This window comes from Hevea brasiliensis, chromosome 9 (genome assembly GCF_030052815.1).
Source record: "Hevea brasiliensis isolate MT/VB/25A 57/8 chromosome 9, ASM3005281v1, whole genome shotgun sequence".
In the NCBI taxonomy this organism is placed as follows: domain Eukaryota; kingdom Viridiplantae; phylum Streptophyta; class Magnoliopsida; order Malpighiales; family Euphorbiaceae; genus Hevea; species Hevea brasiliensis.
Window position 1 is genome coordinate 19,049,634 of NC_079501.1, and position 16,179 is coordinate 19,065,812.

General features: G+C 34.7%; 3 protein-coding genes across 5 annotated transcripts; 1 reads left to right on the plus strand and 2 right to left on the minus strand.

Moving 5' to 3' along the window:
* The first annotated feature begins 919 nt into the window (after window positions 1-919).
* On the plus strand, window positions 920-2,613 carry LOC110645926 (bidirectional sugar transporter SWEET17). Its single transcript, XM_021799198.2, has 6 exons — window positions 920-1,072; window positions 1,181-1,217; window positions 1,318-1,528; window positions 1,630-1,791; window positions 1,969-2,088; window positions 2,210-2,613. Exons 1-6 carry the CDS (start codon window positions 1,015-1,017, stop codon window positions 2,372-2,374), a joined length of 753 nt encoding a protein of 250 aa, XP_021654890.2. The 5' UTR covers window positions 920-1,014; the 3' UTR covers window positions 2,375-2,613.
* Window positions 2,614-2,641: 28 nt separating this feature from the next.
* LOC110645925 (probable LRR receptor-like serine/threonine-protein kinase At3g47570) lies at window positions 2,642-6,069 on the minus strand. The gene has a single exon (XM_058153293.1). It carries the CDS (start codon window positions 5,986-5,988, stop codon window positions 3,202-3,204), a length of 2,787 nt encoding a protein of 928 aa, XP_058009276.1. The 5' UTR covers window positions 5,989-6,069; the 3' UTR covers window positions 2,642-3,201.
* Window positions 6,070-7,125: 1,056 nt separating this feature from the next.
* LOC110645916 (disease resistance protein RPV1) lies at window positions 7,126-11,424 on the minus strand. Of its 3 annotated transcripts, none has more exons than XM_058153294.1 (5): window positions 11,157-11,424; window positions 9,532-10,700; window positions 9,151-9,426; window positions 8,200-9,036; window positions 7,126-8,094 (listed from the first exon to the last, which is right to left on the minus strand). In XM_058153294.1, exons 2-5 carry the CDS (start codon window positions 10,624-10,626, stop codon window positions 7,423-7,425), a joined length of 2,880 nt encoding a protein of 959 aa, XP_058009277.1. In that variant the 5' UTR covers window positions 10,627-10,700; window positions 11,157-11,424; the 3' UTR covers window positions 7,126-7,422. The 3 variants fall into 3 exon arrangements, with proteins under 3 accessions (XP_058009277.1, XP_058009278.1, XP_021654875.2); XM_058153295.1 differs by having other exon boundaries at window positions 9,532-10,677; window positions 11,157-11,336; XM_021799183.2 differs by lacking the exon at window positions 11,157-11,424 and having other exon boundaries at window positions 9,532-11,134.
* Between the last annotated feature and the right edge of the window lie 4,755 nt (window positions 11,425-16,179).

Sequence of the window (16,179 nt, forward strand, 5' to 3'; positions counted from 1 at the left end):
AATAATATTTAAATTTGCCACGTATGAGTTTTTCTACTTTATTTATTTCTTATTATTATATGTCAAATAATGTAAAAATAAAAAAATAATATATTAATTAATTTATTTATTAGCACTTGAAATAAAATTATAATTAATTATAAACTTTAATATTAATATATTATAACATGATTATGAAAATATAAAATATAAAAAATATATATTAAATTATAGTATTAAATAAAAAAATAAATAATCTGAATAATAAGTAAATAAAACGACTAGTTTATTATTAATCGAAGACAATATCTGTCTGGTTAATAGAATGTAAACTTTTAAAAACTATGAAGCCTTGACTAAATAAAATTATAACCACAGAGTGATTGAATTAATAATTTTTCTGTAAAATTTTATAATATTATTTTATTTTGTAAGGACTTTATAATAGGAATCTTCATTATTAAAAAAAAATTAAAAGAAATTAACCTTGATTAGAAAGCCAGAGAGTAAATTTATTTGTTAATTAGGTTAATTATTACAGTTGTTGTGTATCTTGTACCGTCTTAATTCTTAATTTGATAGATTAAAAATTAGAAAAGATAGAATTATCAAAATTTCAAATCTTAAACTTTATATAATACACGATAAATATTCTGAACTAATAGGGGGAATTAACTATGGTGATATGATAATCTATGATTAAGCTAATTAATCCATCAAGAGGACAATAACAGTACTAATATGCATTCCTTATATATATATATATAAACTCACAAAATCCAACATGATTTGTCCTGCATGGGTAAAATTAAGAGTTACTTTTCTTATAATCATCATTAGACAAATGTAAAAATATATACTTTAAAAAATTATTTAATAAATAAATTTATCATGGCTATGTAAAAACTTAGAATATCTCTCAATATATATATATATATATATTCACAGTACACTTGCTTCTGAAACCAATTATAGAGAGCCTCTCCTAAATCCACTCTTTCTTTGCCTATCTATTGGAAACCATCATTCTTCTCCATGGCGAGCTCAGTTTCTTCCTCCATGGAGGGCTTAATTATCTTTCTTGGGCTATTAGGTAAACTATCCTATCTGTTTCTCTGCTATCTATAAGGCTAAAAAAAGCTTCCAATAACTGAAATAAGCTTTCAACTTCTTTCTATATATGTTTTTTCTCACTTCTCAGGCAACATCACCACAGGGCTAGTCTACCTTGCTCCCATGTAAGTCTACTTTGCTCCCCGCAGGTAATATCCCATTACTTTGTTTCTCTTTGTTTATATCAAGGAACTGACAGAAAAAAGATTTCAAGTTTGGTCTCAGAAAGACCTTTTGGAGAATTGTGGTGAATAGATCAACTGAGGAATTTGAAAGCGATCCTTACGTTTGGAAGTTAATAAATGCCTACTTCTGGGTCTACTATGGCATCCTCAAGCCTAATAGCGTCCTCGTCGCCACGGTTAACGGTTTTGGTGCTGTTTTAGAGCTCATTTTCGTCTCCTTGTTTCTGATTTTTGCACCTCCAAGAATGAGGGTGAATTTCCTTTCTGTTCTTTTTCTAAAAGGAGCAATTAAGTAGGTAATTAATTAAGTTAATTAAACCTTTAATCATGTTTGTGTTTATGTTTATATTAGGTTAAGACAGCTATTCTATTTGGGGTTCTGGATGTGGTGTTTCCAGCTGGAACAGTCCTGATTACGCAGTTGTTTTTAAAAAGAAAAGGACAGATAGATGTTGCTGGATTCTTTTGTGTTTGCTTTAGCATGGCTGCATATGGTTCCCCTCTTTCAGCTATGGTAATTTATTCTCTCTCTCAAAACTTAGACCATTTAGTTTAGTGGAGTTAAGCCCCAGCTGCTAAAAGCCTTTAAACTCTCTCTAAGACCCTAAAATGATCTATTATCTCCAATGATCTTGGGCCCATGGGACATGCCAGTGCTGTTACAATTAATAACAATTCTTGAAATTTACAGAAAACAGTTGTGACAACCAAGAGTGTTGAATACATGCCATTCCTTCTCTCATTTTTCCTTTTCATAAATGGAGGAGTTTGGACTATATATGCTGTGATTACTAGTGATTGGTTTATTGGAGTAAGTTCTCTTCAAAATCATCTTCTCTTTTACATTTACAAGTGAAAAAGAACAAGATTGCTAGTATATATATGTGACACTGCTATTGACAATTTGAAGATTTAATGGATCTCTCTTGTAGCTACCAAATGGTACTGGATTTGTTCTTGGGACAGCCCAGTTGATTCTTTATGCAATATATTATAAGAGACCTCAACAATTGAAGAAATCATCAGATAATTTGGAGGATGGATGGGAACAAGAACGTCTTATGCCAGGATCTGATCAGGTTACTCCAAAAGCTTGATGGGTACAAGCTCAATGATGTTATTGTCTTTAAAAAGCAGCAATGGCCTGCCATTGTTGATATGCTCAGCCATTTAACTAGTTCTTGGTTTGGCTGGGCTAAATTTCATGGGTCTGGGTCTGGTCTTGTGGGCACAAGTTCATCATCATGTTTCTTACTTTTCCCCAAGCCTAAACTTGTCTTTAAGTGTTCCAAAAGTAATTTTCTGATGTAGAATAATAACATGAGTTCACGAAAAAGTTTGTTTTTGATTTCATAATGCCATTTTAATAGGGGATTAAAAAGTTTTTATTGAACTGTGCTCCAAAGTTCACGCTGAATTAGACATAGAGTCAACATTATATTGATGATAATCAAATTACAACATCTTTGTTTTATCATATTCTTGCGGCTCCTAGAAGTCTGATTTTGATAGTGCTGAGCTGAGCAACAACATCACTAATTTTCATACGCTCTTGAGGCAATTCAACAGAACAAGAGATTCCAATTTCAAATATTGAAATAAAGCACTCATTAAGAATGCCATTGTTCTTGTCTTGAAGAAGATTAGGATCTACAATTTGTGTTGATCTTTTAGGTAAAGCTCTCTTGACAAAGCCAATAAGATTTAAACCTTCTCCAAAAATATCATCTGTGGGCCTCTTTCCGGTGAATATCTCTAACAAAAGTACCCCATAACTGTATATATCACCATATGTAGATACTTCACTCCCCACACCATATTCTGCAATTTAAAATTACAATATAAATATGTAAGTTTCCTCAAAATCACATCAAATATATTTTAGTATTTGAAACTAAGATTTAGAGGCATTAAAAAAAGAGGCCTATTTCCATCTTTTGATATCAAGTAAAATGTATAAAATGCAAAAATGAAAATTGTCCAAGATAGTTATGATAAAAGTATATTTATCTGGAGGAATATAGCCAATAGTTCCTCTTACTCCAATTGATTTTGTTTGATCCAAAGATGATTGAAAGTTGCTTTTAGAAATGAACTTTGCTAATCCAAAATCACTTACTCGTGCTGTCATTTTATCATCAAGAAGAACATTACTCGGTTTGAGATCACAATGAACTATTGGTATTTGGCAATTGTGGTGGAGATATTCCAATGCGCAAGCAATGTCAATGGCTATACTTAGTCTTTGGAGAAGATTTAGACTTTTTGGCTTTTCATCCAACATTGGAGGAGGATGTAACCATTCCTCCAAGCTCCCATTAACCATAAACTCATAAATCAAAGCCTTAAAGTCATTGCCATGAAAATCAATACTTGAACATGCTGTTAATACCTTGACAAGATTTCGATGTCTAATATTTCTCAAGGCTTCACACTCAGTAATGAAACTCTTAGAAGCTCCTTGACGCATAAGATTAAGCACTTTAACAGCAACAATGATTCCTTGTCGATCGAGAATTCCTTTGTACACAGAACCAAAGCTACCAGTGCCGATCAAATTTGCTGAGGAGAATTCATTAGTAGCTTTTAGGATACTTTGATAAGACACCTCCAATAGCATATTCCCATATGCATCTGATGTACTCTCTCTTTTTATTTTTCTTGACCAACAACAAAATACACAAGCGAGTACAATTGTGATTCCTAGAAGCAGAGATATTATGGAGATTATTACCTTCATTTTCAGATTTATTCTCTTCTTCGGCTTATCAAAACTGCATCTGGGTAACTGAAATTCAGGTATGCCACCACAAAGATTGCGATTTCCCATAACTAAAGTTCCAGTTGCATTCTTGAAAACTCCTTCAATGGGTACCATACCCTCAAAATTGTTATAAGACAAATTCAAAACTTGTAATGACTTGAACCCTGCCAAAAACTCTGGAATCTGTCCTGAAAAATTGTTGCGAGATATATCTAACCTTTGAAGACCCTTCAATGAACTCAAAGAAGAAGGAATGATCCCTTGGAAAAAATTGCTTTCCATGTACAGAACTTCCAAAAGTACACAATCTCCAAGGCTACTAGGAATCTCACCAGACAGCACGTTATTGGAAACATCCAAATAACCCAAATTCCTCAAATTTTGTACTTGATTGGGAAGAAAACCGCTTAGACGATTATAAGACAAATCAAGAACTATTGATAAGGTGGAAAGATCCATAATTTCTGGGGGTATGGCTCCACTGAAATTGTTAAGTGAAAGATCCAATTCTAGCAAATTTTGGCATTTTGCTAGACTGGCAGGAATGTTGCCATGAAGATTATTTCCTCTCAAACGGAGTGAGAGTAAGCTGGTCAGGTTTCCAATAGAGGGAGGAATAGAGCCTGAAAAGAGGTTGCCAAAAAGATACAACATGTTAAGATTCTGAAGCTTTCCAATGCTGGGAGGAAAGGTGCCTGAGAGTTTGTTGTCGGATGCTTGGAAAGCATTCAAGTTGATCAGATTCTCTATCCCCATTGGAATGTTTCCAACTATTTGATTTTGATCAAAAGACAAGTGCCAGAGCTTTCTTGAGAAGTTGCTGATTTGTTCAGGCAACTTCCCCCCAAAGTTGTTGACCCCTATTTGTACGGCCTCTAGAGTGGTAGTATTGGCCAAAGATGAGAGAAAGATCAAATCATCAGCTTCTCCGCTGCCAAGATTGTTGGTGAACACAGTTATCCAACGAAGCCTATGAGTCTTTTCCAGGGAAGGCACTTTCCCAGTAAACTGATTTTCATCTAGCTGAAGCACTTCTAATTTTGAGGAGTTGGATATTGAATTGGGAATGGTTCCAGTGAACTGGTTTCTGGAGATGGAGAAGAAGTACAAATTTGGAAGAGAAATGCCCAAGTCGGGTGGAAGAGTACCTTGGATCTGGTAATTAGATCCTATGTCCAAAACTCTAAGAAAAGAAAGATTGAATATTGAAGATGGGATCAAACCTGAAAAACTATTTTGAGAGAGTGCTAATATTGTGAGGTTCCTCAATTGGCCTAGTGTGGATGGAAGACTTCCAGACAGGTTATTTTGATAGAGAATGAGTGCATCAAGGGAAGACACATTTCCGAAAGATGGAGGGATAGTTCCTGTTAGACGGTTGTTTGATAGAGCAAGTCTATTGAGCTTGAGCAAGGAGCTAAGCTCCATAGGAAGTACTCCTTCCAGATTGTTGTTGCTGCATTGAATAAGAATAAGGTTAGAACAAGAAGAAATATTTGGAGGGATTACTCCACCAAGTGAATTATTGGCTAGGTCTAATCTTTCCAATCTGCGCAAGAAAACAATCTGTGGAGGGATCTCACCATTGAAATTGTTGTCGTAGAGATTCAAGTCTCTTAAAAAGCTCAAGTTGCCAATATGTGGCGATATAGAACCAAAGAGCTTCAAGGACACTAGCTTCAGTGCCGTCACTCTTTGGTGCCTCTTACCACATGTAACACCATACCATTGGCAGAAATGTGTGGTATCATTCCAGGAGTTAAAAACTCCCGAGGGGTCGTGCTCTATTTTGGCCTTGAATTCGAGCAAGGCTAGTCGGTCGATCTCATTCCCAGCAACTGTTGTAGAGGTGATCAAGATCATGCACATGAGAAGAGCAACAATTTGGAAGCAAAAGGATGACAAACATGCCAATGGATTCATGTGATGAGAGAGGTTTGGATACATCTAGCTAGCAATTCCAACAAGGCTTTGGGAAAAGAAGAAAAGGATTTCACTAGTTTGATGGTTCGGCTGATCAAGGAGAAACAAATTTATAGATTGATGATGCTGTAACAGTACCTTCATGTTGATGTACCTTCATGTTGATATACCATCATGTTGATTTAATTATAAAGAAAGACCATGCGTCAATGGCTAGGTCTTCATGGGACCAAATTAAATCAAATCAGTTTTAAATTTGAATGAGACCATGAGTAGGTCTACATGGGATAATTTTCCTTTTCTTCGATAAACCCTCCCACTTTACTAGACCGGATTCGAATGTGGAAATTTCCAATGGAAATTTTAAGTGTATATTGCTAAGATATCTTGTTGAGACATAATTGAATATTTCTGTGTGTTCAATATAGCTAGTAATAGACATATTTAATTTAATAGCTAAAATTATATCACTTATTCGATAAATTCAATTTTAAATTTTCACTCTTTTAATTTTTTTCTCAAAATTATATATATATATATGAAACTAAGATTAATTACATCCTAAATTTTAAAAAAGAAATGTGCATGATTATGTGTACCTACAATCACAGTGGTTAAAAGAAGTTGGAATTGTAACATATTGGATTTGAAAAATTAAATGAATTTAATATAGTGTATAAAAACTTAGTCTTATATTCACATGGTCTAATCTATTATAAAAATAAGAGTTAGCTCACCTGTCTGTTTCATGGACAATATCATTAATAATTTAATATTAAATTAAAGTATGTATTGAATTAAAGTATGTGTGTAAAATGTGAAATGTTGATTAATTCATTCAAAATTAAATACTAATAATACTTCAGAGGTAGGACGGTAGTTGCATGCCCGCGATATTTTGACTTGAAACATAGAAATCAGATGTCACTGAACGTTCGTAGTATTTTACTAGCAACTTCATTTCGTGGGAAAGCAAGAAAAATAAGTGATTTTTTTTATAATTAATTTTAATCAGAATTAAAATTTAAGACTTACAAATTTTTATACAATTTTAATATTATTGAACTAAAGCTAAGTAAATTTTTAGAAATATTACAATAATTCTTAATATATTATTAAATTAAAAATTTTATAAACTCAATAATGCATAATTAAGAAATATAACCTAGAATTTTGGCTTAATATTATTAAGTCATCTTAAAAAATATAAAATTTTGAATGCAAAAATACAAACACTCATCCTATACTTTAGGGTACAATATGTGTCTTAAACCGACTATAACCAAATGCAATATGGCTGCAGCCTTAATTCTCAAACAGAAAGCAATAGCTAAATTTTAATTACAGAAATTTCAATCTCAATTGCATAAATGCTTCAGCGAGGATTGAAGTTTGGTAGTCAAATGCAGACATTAAGAGCTTGAAAAAACCGATAATTGCAAGTAGATCATATCTAATTCAATCAACTTCTTTCAGTCTTTTAGGTTGTGGTTCCTCCTCAAACATGCATTTTCCAATAGATTCTGGTCCATCATTGTCGTGATGATCATCGTAGCTTCTCTTAATCAAGGCGCCATCCACTGCTGATTTATCTAAACCGTGGTGCAGAACATCTAAATTCTCATAATCAAAGCTCTGAAATTGATTAATTGTTTGGTTAAACTCCAACACGTCTTGCTCATATACTAGACGGACCCCAATCTTCTTGACATAAAAGCCTAGACCATGGGCTCTGAACATGACCTCCAGAACATGGCGACATGTTGTTTGGCCCATGTCCTGCCAGTCTATACCCAAGAACTCATAACGTGACAAATAGAAAACCCAAAGATGATCTGACCCATATTGTTCCATCGCTGTTAAGAAACCATCATAAAGTTGATGACGCCAGGTATGTCCATTGATTTTAAGAAGACACGTGAGATCAAGATCATAAAAGAAGTTCGGGGTTGGTCGATTATGGATTATAAAAATAGCACAAAAAGCAAATCCCATCCACTTACTATCAAACCAAACTAGTGGTAGCTCTACCTTTGCCGAAGAGTCTCCCAAGCTTTGATGGCTAAACCACTTTGGAATGTTGCTTCCAGGAACAACCATGTCAAACCGAGTTTTGGGGTCAGACATCCCCTGCCCAAAAGAAAATTAACCTGGGTGATGATTTTCGTCTCAAACAAAAATTAGATAAAAACGGAAGAATAACTTTCGTATATTTAATATTGTAAAGATAAAGACCTGCAGGTGTCGTCTTAGCATCATAAACGCATTGTTGTTGCAGCCTTGATTCCTTGCCAACTTAAAGCAATTTGCAAAGTTTAATCCTGGAGATCGCAAACTAGATGCGTCTACAGTTTCAGGTAATGTTTCTAATGAAGAACAGGCATGTGCACTTATAAATTTTACATTTGGAGGAAATGCCTGCAAGGACTGAAGACTTCTACAGTTGTTCAAATCTAATCGTTCAAGCTTGGAGAGGCGATTGATGCTTGCAGGTAGACTAATGAAGTTGTTGCCGCTCAGATTAATTTCTCTCAAGGAGGATAAGCAACTGAGATTGCTGGGAATTGTTCCGTCCTGAATATTACAGTTACTTAGATCTAATTCCATGAGAGAGCAAAAACCTGATGCATTTGAACCTTTTCCAGGCAACATGGATAATAGGGACCTCGTTTGTCCTTTACATCCACTGATAGAGAAAATCTTAAGGTTCTTGAAGTGAAACAAGGAAGAAGATGCTTGTTTTATTTCAGTTTCACTTACGTCAAGCTCCTCCAAACTTTCGACATGCCCCAATTCCTCCACCGTGTAGTCAAGTTTTGAACAACCTGATATATTAACAATTTTAAGCGTCTTTAAACCGTATATACCTTCTGGAAGACTCACAAGCCTTTTGCAGTCTTTCAGGTTCAATACAACTAGTCTTTCAAGAACCACAATGGACTGGTCAATCTCATGCAATTTTATACAACCTTCAAGAATCAGCTTCTCAAGATTTGGGACCCCTCTAAAATCTGGTGTCTTGACAAGATTTTTGGAGTGACTAAGTTTCATGACTTTTAGCATGTTAAATTGCTGTTAACAATGATAAAGGAAACAAAAACAATTAGCTATATATGATCAACTCCAATTCCCCTTTACTTTTTTTCAGAACAAAAAGAAAATGTGAATTAAGCAATGAACATATACCTTAATGCCGTTCCAAAGTTTTTCAACTTGGCTAAAACGCATGTCAAGTTCGACAAGTTCCTTTGACTGGAAATTTGATGGCAAACTTTTGAAAGGATATCCATGCCATTTGAGAAACCGCAACTCATTGGAAAGATATTCCAGGCTATTTGAAAAGTGCACATTATGAAATATCAGCAATCTGAGTTTTTTCATCTTCAGGAAAGATTTAGCATTCAATCGTGCCTCTTCGGCTTCTGGCAACTCTAGGACTATGCCTTCAACATCTTCTGTTCCCTAACAATTAGGCAAACCCCCCAGAACATATCATAATTAAGACAACCTGAAGCTTTTGTTAAAAGGAGAAAGAATTTAATATACAATATCTTTTAGGTCTCTTACCGTATTTTTTGACATGACATGAAAGATATCCTTATAAAGCCATAGCCTACTACGTTTTCCTGGCTCTTTTGGAGATTCTTGTCGAACCAATTTCCAACCCATTTCTTGTAGCAAATCATGCATCCACAATCTTTCTCCCACAATAGTTATGAGAGATCTATCAATAAGAACCCTTATTCCAATATCAGGGTAGAAACCACAGCTATCCAATATTTCTGTAGTCCAATCTTTATTCTTCCCCTTGAAGAAACATGCTATATCTAGGAATATTTGCTTTTCTATATCCTCTAATCCATCAAAACTTATTTGAAGTATATCCGAGATTTCTGTTCTAGGATTTTCTCTCATTCTGTCTAATGCAGTTCTCCATTCATTTAAAGTCTTTCCAAACAAAATGGAACCCAAAACTTCAAGAGCTAATGGAAGGCCATCAGCATAACGTACAAAATTAGCTGACAAATTCAAATAATCTATTGGAGGCTTGCTATCTTTAAAGGCCTTTAAACTAAAAAGTTGAAGAGCTTCAGTTTTATTTAATCCCTTAGCCTTGTATATATGATCCACACCATGACTGACGAGCAAATGTTCGTCTCTGGTGGTTATGATGATTCTACTCCCTGAACCAAACCAATCACTTTTCCCCGCCAATTCCTGTAACTGATTTAATTGATTCACATCATCAATGACAATCAAGACCCTTTTGAAGCGTAGCCTACTCTTTATCATGTCCATTCCTTTATACATATTCCATATTTTCACATTTTTCTCAAGGATTTCTGAAAGAAGCTGTTCTTGCAAAGAGAGTAGACCGCCTTTCGAGCAATTTTCCCTAACATTGGCAAGAAAAGCCCTGCCCTCAAATTGGCAAGACATCCAATTGTAATAAGCTTTAGCAATAGTTGTCTTTCCTATTCCTCCCATCCCATAGATTCCTACAAAACGAACATCATCTGACCCTATACCCATATATGAGCTTAACTCCTCTAGACGTAAATCCATTCCCACCAAATAATTTTGAAGGGGGATTGAAGGACAAGAATGAAAAGATGAAGTGATTTCTCTGCTGCTCACAGAAGCAACACTAACTAGCTGCATTGTGCCTTCGCCGATCGTCTTGCTATATATGCAAGAACTTTTCCACTTTCCCTGTTCCAGAAAGTGCAAATCACCTTCCATGCAAGGCAGATAATTAAATTATAACCAGCAACAATGAACAAGTAATTATGAAATAACATCGATTTGAAAATCACTCTTCTCCTTAATTAGCAATGCCTATGTGTATGTTCACAACTTCTAATAACGCAATTTAATCATTCGTTTTCCTATATCATCTGTACTGAGTTTTTTTATATGTGCTTACTACATGATATCCTCTATCTTTTTTCAAAAAGCAACAAATTATTATGTTCATCTTTTATCAAAATTATTTTCTTTGTGATAGAGAGGAAAAGAAAAAGGAAAAAAACACCTTGCCATGATTGAGCAATTATAATCAAGTGAACTTGCAAGAATTGAATCCAATTAGTTATGGAGCAAAGAGATGTAATGAAGTTGCAAAACAAGAGCTAAAAACAAACAAAAAAAAGGAAGAGAAGTAAAAGAAAGTTTAGAATTATCAAACTTACTATGCTTGGAGATATATATATATATATATATATATATATATATATATATATATATATATACACACACACACACAAGTTGCAGTAGCAGAAACAGTTGCTCAAGTTTGAATTCCTGAAAGGGATGAATTCAGGAGGGGATTTCCGTTCACAGAGACAGATACAGTTCTCAGTTAGATCATCTCAGAGTCTTGTTTCAAAGTTAAGAAGAAAAAGAGAAGTTCACATAGCAGTACAGTACTACCAGCTTGGATTTTCCAGGCCAGGAATAAAGTAATCCAATGAATAAACATTTTATCAGCCGCCGTGGTGGGGTCTGTGTTTCGATTCTTTGATTCGTTTTTCCAATTGGATACTTTAATTAAAATATCACTGATGCATTTTATTTTTAGTTCTATTGGATTATTCAATTTGATATTCTTTTGTTAGGTACGCAAGCAAGAGTACTCAATTTCATAATATCTACTTTTTTTTTTTTTTATTTCATGTAACATTCCTAATTTTTAAATAATAATAATAATAATAATAATTATTATATATATATATATATTTTTTTTTTTATATTCTAATCCTGGTATTGTGGACTTCGCGTATAAACTTTCATTTCGTGAAAATTCGATTGTCGCCCGGATCTGCAATTTCGAGCCGAGCAGATAAGTTGCTGGAACTATTTCAGAACTCGGTCAAGATTATAGGCTACCCCACCGTTTTCAGACGTTCTGAACGCGTTCCAATTGTTAGATTTGGCATAGGCAAACTCGAATTCTATATTACTCAATTTTTACCCCGTACTGGATTAAAATAAAATTTATAAAATATTCTTGTATGATAAGAAAATTACGATTCTTATTGCAATAGCCTTATAATATTGTTAAGGACCGCGGGGCAGGTTTATAGAATTTTTAAAGTTAGTTTGGATAGTTTTTAAAAAATATTAGTTTTGAAGTCTTACAATTGAGTTGTCTGATGTTATGATTATTGCTTAGTTTGGAGGGCCCAGAAGGGGCCATATAATGATGATGAGATATGGATTGAGTTTACAAGTATTATTTGAACCATTTTACAGGTTGGGTAGGTCATAGGTATAGTTTTCAGCACAACTTAGGGTGTCTTTGGTTTTTTCTAAACTTGTATTGAGTCAAATATATTAAATAATTGCAATGAAATTGTCAGTGAGCCGGGACAGCCTTCCTCCTCCGCCCAGCTGCCGTATTGACCTCGGTTCAAGTTTGTGAGTAAAATATTAATTTTAATTGTAATTTCGATATTATTATATGTTCAAGCATGCCCATGCATCACTTATAAATATGTATCTATGTAGTTAAATACTAGGCACGTTTTATATTACATTCATAATTGTTGAAGTGCCATGGATGTTGTTTGTGGTAATTTGGAGCAGTGTGTGTGCGTGGCGTGCGTGTGGTATGGTATTGGATATGGACAGGACGGGTAGACACGGCTTGAGAAACACTCGCTAGGATCCGGTCCTTCGGGATGACATGGCTTGAGAGACACTCGCTGGGACCCGGCATTTAGTTTATTAAGTGAAAGTCCGGCTTGAGAGACACTCGCTGGCAGAAGTTGGATTAAGAGGGCTGTATAGGGGATCAACTCCCATATATGTATTGTTTGACAGTGTTGGGTGTGTGAGTGCTCCAAATTGCCTTTTTGCTGTTATGATATGAAAATTATGACGATGTTGCATTTCACTCCACAGGGTGCATTAGCTTTAGATAGCTATAGAGATTATGGTTAAAATTGATATTTTACTCTCTGAGTCAAACGCTCACTCCTGTTCATCTATTTTTTCAGGCTACAGAAGAATTATTTGTTGTGGCTAACCTGCTCTTCTTCTTTGCAAGTCCATTAATAGTATTTAATGTATTTTGTATAATTGAGTTAAATTTTATACTCCGCATGTGTTAGAAGCACTTATTTTTATTTTGGGCCTGTATTAAAAAAGTTATATTGGACCTATAAAATTATTAACTGTATGCATGATGGGATTGGATGAGGGAGCTGAGCTCCCATTTGAGTAATGACATTTTGATTATATGGAGGGTGAGCTGAGCTCCCCAATTTATTATATATATTGTGTTTACAGGTCGGGTGAGCAAAAAACTCTCCGTTAAATGGTCCATTTTATGGTCGGACTCATCCGATTGAATTCTTAAAATTGAGCCCAAATGGGCCTTAAAGTTGAGTTGAGAAATAGTTAGGCTTACTATGGGCCTCGGGGGCTTTAGGTTGGCCCAGGTCCTAGTGTCGGTCCAGCCCATAGGTTGGGTCGTGACAAAAGTGGTATCAGAGCTTAGGCTTTAGATTCATAGGAAAGTGTGCAACTAGAGTTGTCACTTGCAGAGTATAGGATTCTATTTCGTCTTTTTTCTGTAATTCTTCGTTTCTAGATTCTACGTTATTCCTCGGTTAATATAAGAGTGCTTCAGTTTAGCACCTCAGTTTTGTGAAGTACATAGAAGTGTGAAATAGAGTTAGCAGACATGTTGAGGTCTGCCATGGAAATACATTCTCCAAGAAACACTATATTTCTATCAGTATGGGTTTAAGTGTTGTGCCTATCTGGTGCTAGGCACGAGTACATAAAGATGAGTTTTGATAGTATAATTGCACTAAATAAGGGTGAGGATACCACTGCTGGTATCAGTGGATGACCCAGTCAAAGTAAGTTTATGATAATAATAGATTCAAGAGAGACAAGAGATTAGGAGACCTAGTTTGTCAGGACGTATCGTAGTAACTATACAATGTTCTTAATGTCTACTCTGTAAGCTGCAGATTACAGTACCGACATGAGATTATTGTGTAGAGCTGCGTGCATCCCCGTGGTGCTCCATAATGAGGGTGTTTGCGGATGGCCTCTGTTTTGGTACAATTATGCCAGAATGGAGTTTTATATCTGCAGAGGAGTTGGGAACTCCTGGTTAGGGATCTAAAGCTAGAATATCGAAAGGTCACAGTTGGGTGGTAACTGGAGTTAGTAACTCGGTTACCCTAGCATGAGCTTGAGTTACATCAAGAGTTGCCATCAGACCAGAGATTGCAGATTAGTTGCAAAGTAAAGGTGACATCTATAGAGTGAGACCATCTGGTCTTCAGTATGGAATTTTGGATGGTTTTTGCAGTACGACAGACGTTTTGCTTAGAGCTTAGTGAGAATAGTATATCTTGTGTGTATCAGCAAGGTGTAAAGTACAACCCTACTACCTAGGGAAGGTCGGAACTATGAATTGATGATTTACAGAGCTATGATATGATAAGAGAGTCATTAATTTGACATGGTTTTGGCATGGTAGTAAATGTAGTACCTTTGTTGCAGTAAGTTAGGGTATAGTCCTATCTTTTCAGAAGGGATCGAAGGTTATTACTGATAATGATGACTTATGGAGTAGTGTCTTAGATGGGATTGTAACGTGAGATAGAGAGTTGTTAGCTCAAGTGTTCTGGAGAGGGTACAAGTTTCATGTAGGAATTATAAGATGTAAGATCAAGATGTATGTAAGCCTTTAAATTGAATGACGGGTTTGGATACCTAGTATTTTAAGTTTCAGCTAATTAAATGGATATAAAAAATTAGAGTTGCTACAGATCCCCTCCCTAAGGTAGTAGGGGGTAGTATCTAGTCCAAAAAGGTAAGAATAGAGATCATGCAGGAGAAGTATGACTGCTATTCCCTACGTTTATCCTTAGCTTCTTAATGCTTAAGACTAAAGTATACTCCAAATAAAGTAAAAGAAAAAGGACAAAAGTTAGCATCGATAAATCATAGAATATGTATATATATATATATATATATATATATATATATATATATATATATATATATATATATATATATATATATATATATATATATATATATGGAGTGCAGTTCAAATGCAGTAGGAGAGATAGCCTGAATGCCAGTAGAAGTCTAGCTAGGGTAGTTAGAGGATCAATTCTGAGTAACATTGAGGTATAGATGATGTGGTAGGGATAGTGGAAAGGTATAAGTTTCTGATATGACAATCAGGTTCAAAAAGAAAATAGAGCTAAAGGATGGAAGAGTGAAAGTTCAGATTTGGGTAAGATAAAAAGAGTTGACTAAAGAATAAACTGGAAAAACTGATTAGGATAAGATTAGGAAGAATAGAGCCAAAATACCGAGGAGGTGAATGTGGTTCTAGGAAGGGTAAACGAGAAAAAAAAAAAAAAAGGATAGAGAGCATAGAAAATGATGGCATTAGGAAGAACATTGTTAAGTTATAGAACCCAGAAGTACAGGACTTAAAGCAGGTCATAATTGATGTAGTGTTAGGAGCCTGAGCCTAGAGCTTAGAGTTACAAGATCTGGATTAGACCTTATCTGTTTTCTATCCCCAAGGTAGGATAATGGGGCAATGACATAAGAACCCTTTTGGTTGTTGACAGTATAATTGAAATTAGGTGAGGTGTGCGATCAAAGTAGGTAGTAACTGTTGAGCGTGTTGTGGTACCTTAAATTGTATTGTTAGATAAAGAAGCAAGATCAGTAGGAGTCAGTTGGATAAAAGTCAACATAAGGGATATAAATATGCAAGATCAGGGATAATGTCATAGAGGCTTGATATTCAAATTTAGAGTGGTGAGACCTAGAGTCAAAAATTAGAGTTAGACATATATTTTCAGTGTAATCGATAGAATAATTATTAAAAAAAAGTAATAATAAATAAATAAATAATAGTATGATAATATGTAGCAGAAAGCTAATAACGATCAGAATAGGACAAGATAGGTATAGGTGTAATTAGAAGATATTGAGAAGTACATGGATTAGAAGAGTGATTATTGGTAAGATTGGAGTAAATATGAAATAATCTGTGAGTGCTTTTATCTTTTAGAATATAACTAAGTATAAGGTTTATAAGTATGGAAGATAAATGGAGAGTAAAAAGGAAATAGTAAATTCTAAGATGATATATCAGGCAGGACGACAGTATAACAAATGGTAGATACAACTGATATCTTATAATAACGCACAATAATTACA

What these genes read in the sequence shown, in the direction of transcription:
- LOC110645926 (XM_021799198.2), top strand. Translation starts at nt 1,015, where the DNA reads ATGGCGAGCTCAGTTTCTTCCTCCATGGAGGGCTTAATTATCTTTCTT. An exon ending in TATCTTTCTTGGGCTATTAG is followed by an intron (nt 1,073 to 1,180) that starts GTAAACTATCCT and finishes CTCACTTCTCAG; the next exon opens with GCAACATCACCACAGGGCTA. An exon ending in CTAGTCTACCTTGCTCCCAT is followed by an intron (nt 1,218 to 1,317) that starts GTAAGTCTACTT and finishes GTTTGGTCTCAG; the next exon opens with AAAGACCTTTTGGAGAATTG.
- LOC110645925 (XM_058153293.1), bottom strand. Translation starts at nt 5,988, where the DNA reads ATGTATCCAAACCTCTCTCATCACATGAATCCATTGGCATGTTTGTCA.
- LOC110645916 (XM_021799183.2), bottom strand. Translation starts at nt 10,707, where the DNA reads ATGGAAGGTGATTTGCACTTTCTGGAACAGGGAAAGTGGAAAAGTTCT. An exon ending in AACTTTGGAACGGCATTAAG is followed by an intron (nt 9,037 to 9,150) that starts GTATATGTTCAT and finishes CATTGTTAACAG; the next exon opens with CAATTTAACATGCTAAAAGT. An exon ending in TGCTAAGACGACACCTGCAG is followed by an intron (nt 8,095 to 8,199) that starts GTCTTTATCTTT and finishes TCTTTTGGGCAG; the next exon opens with GGGATGTCTGACCCCAAAAC.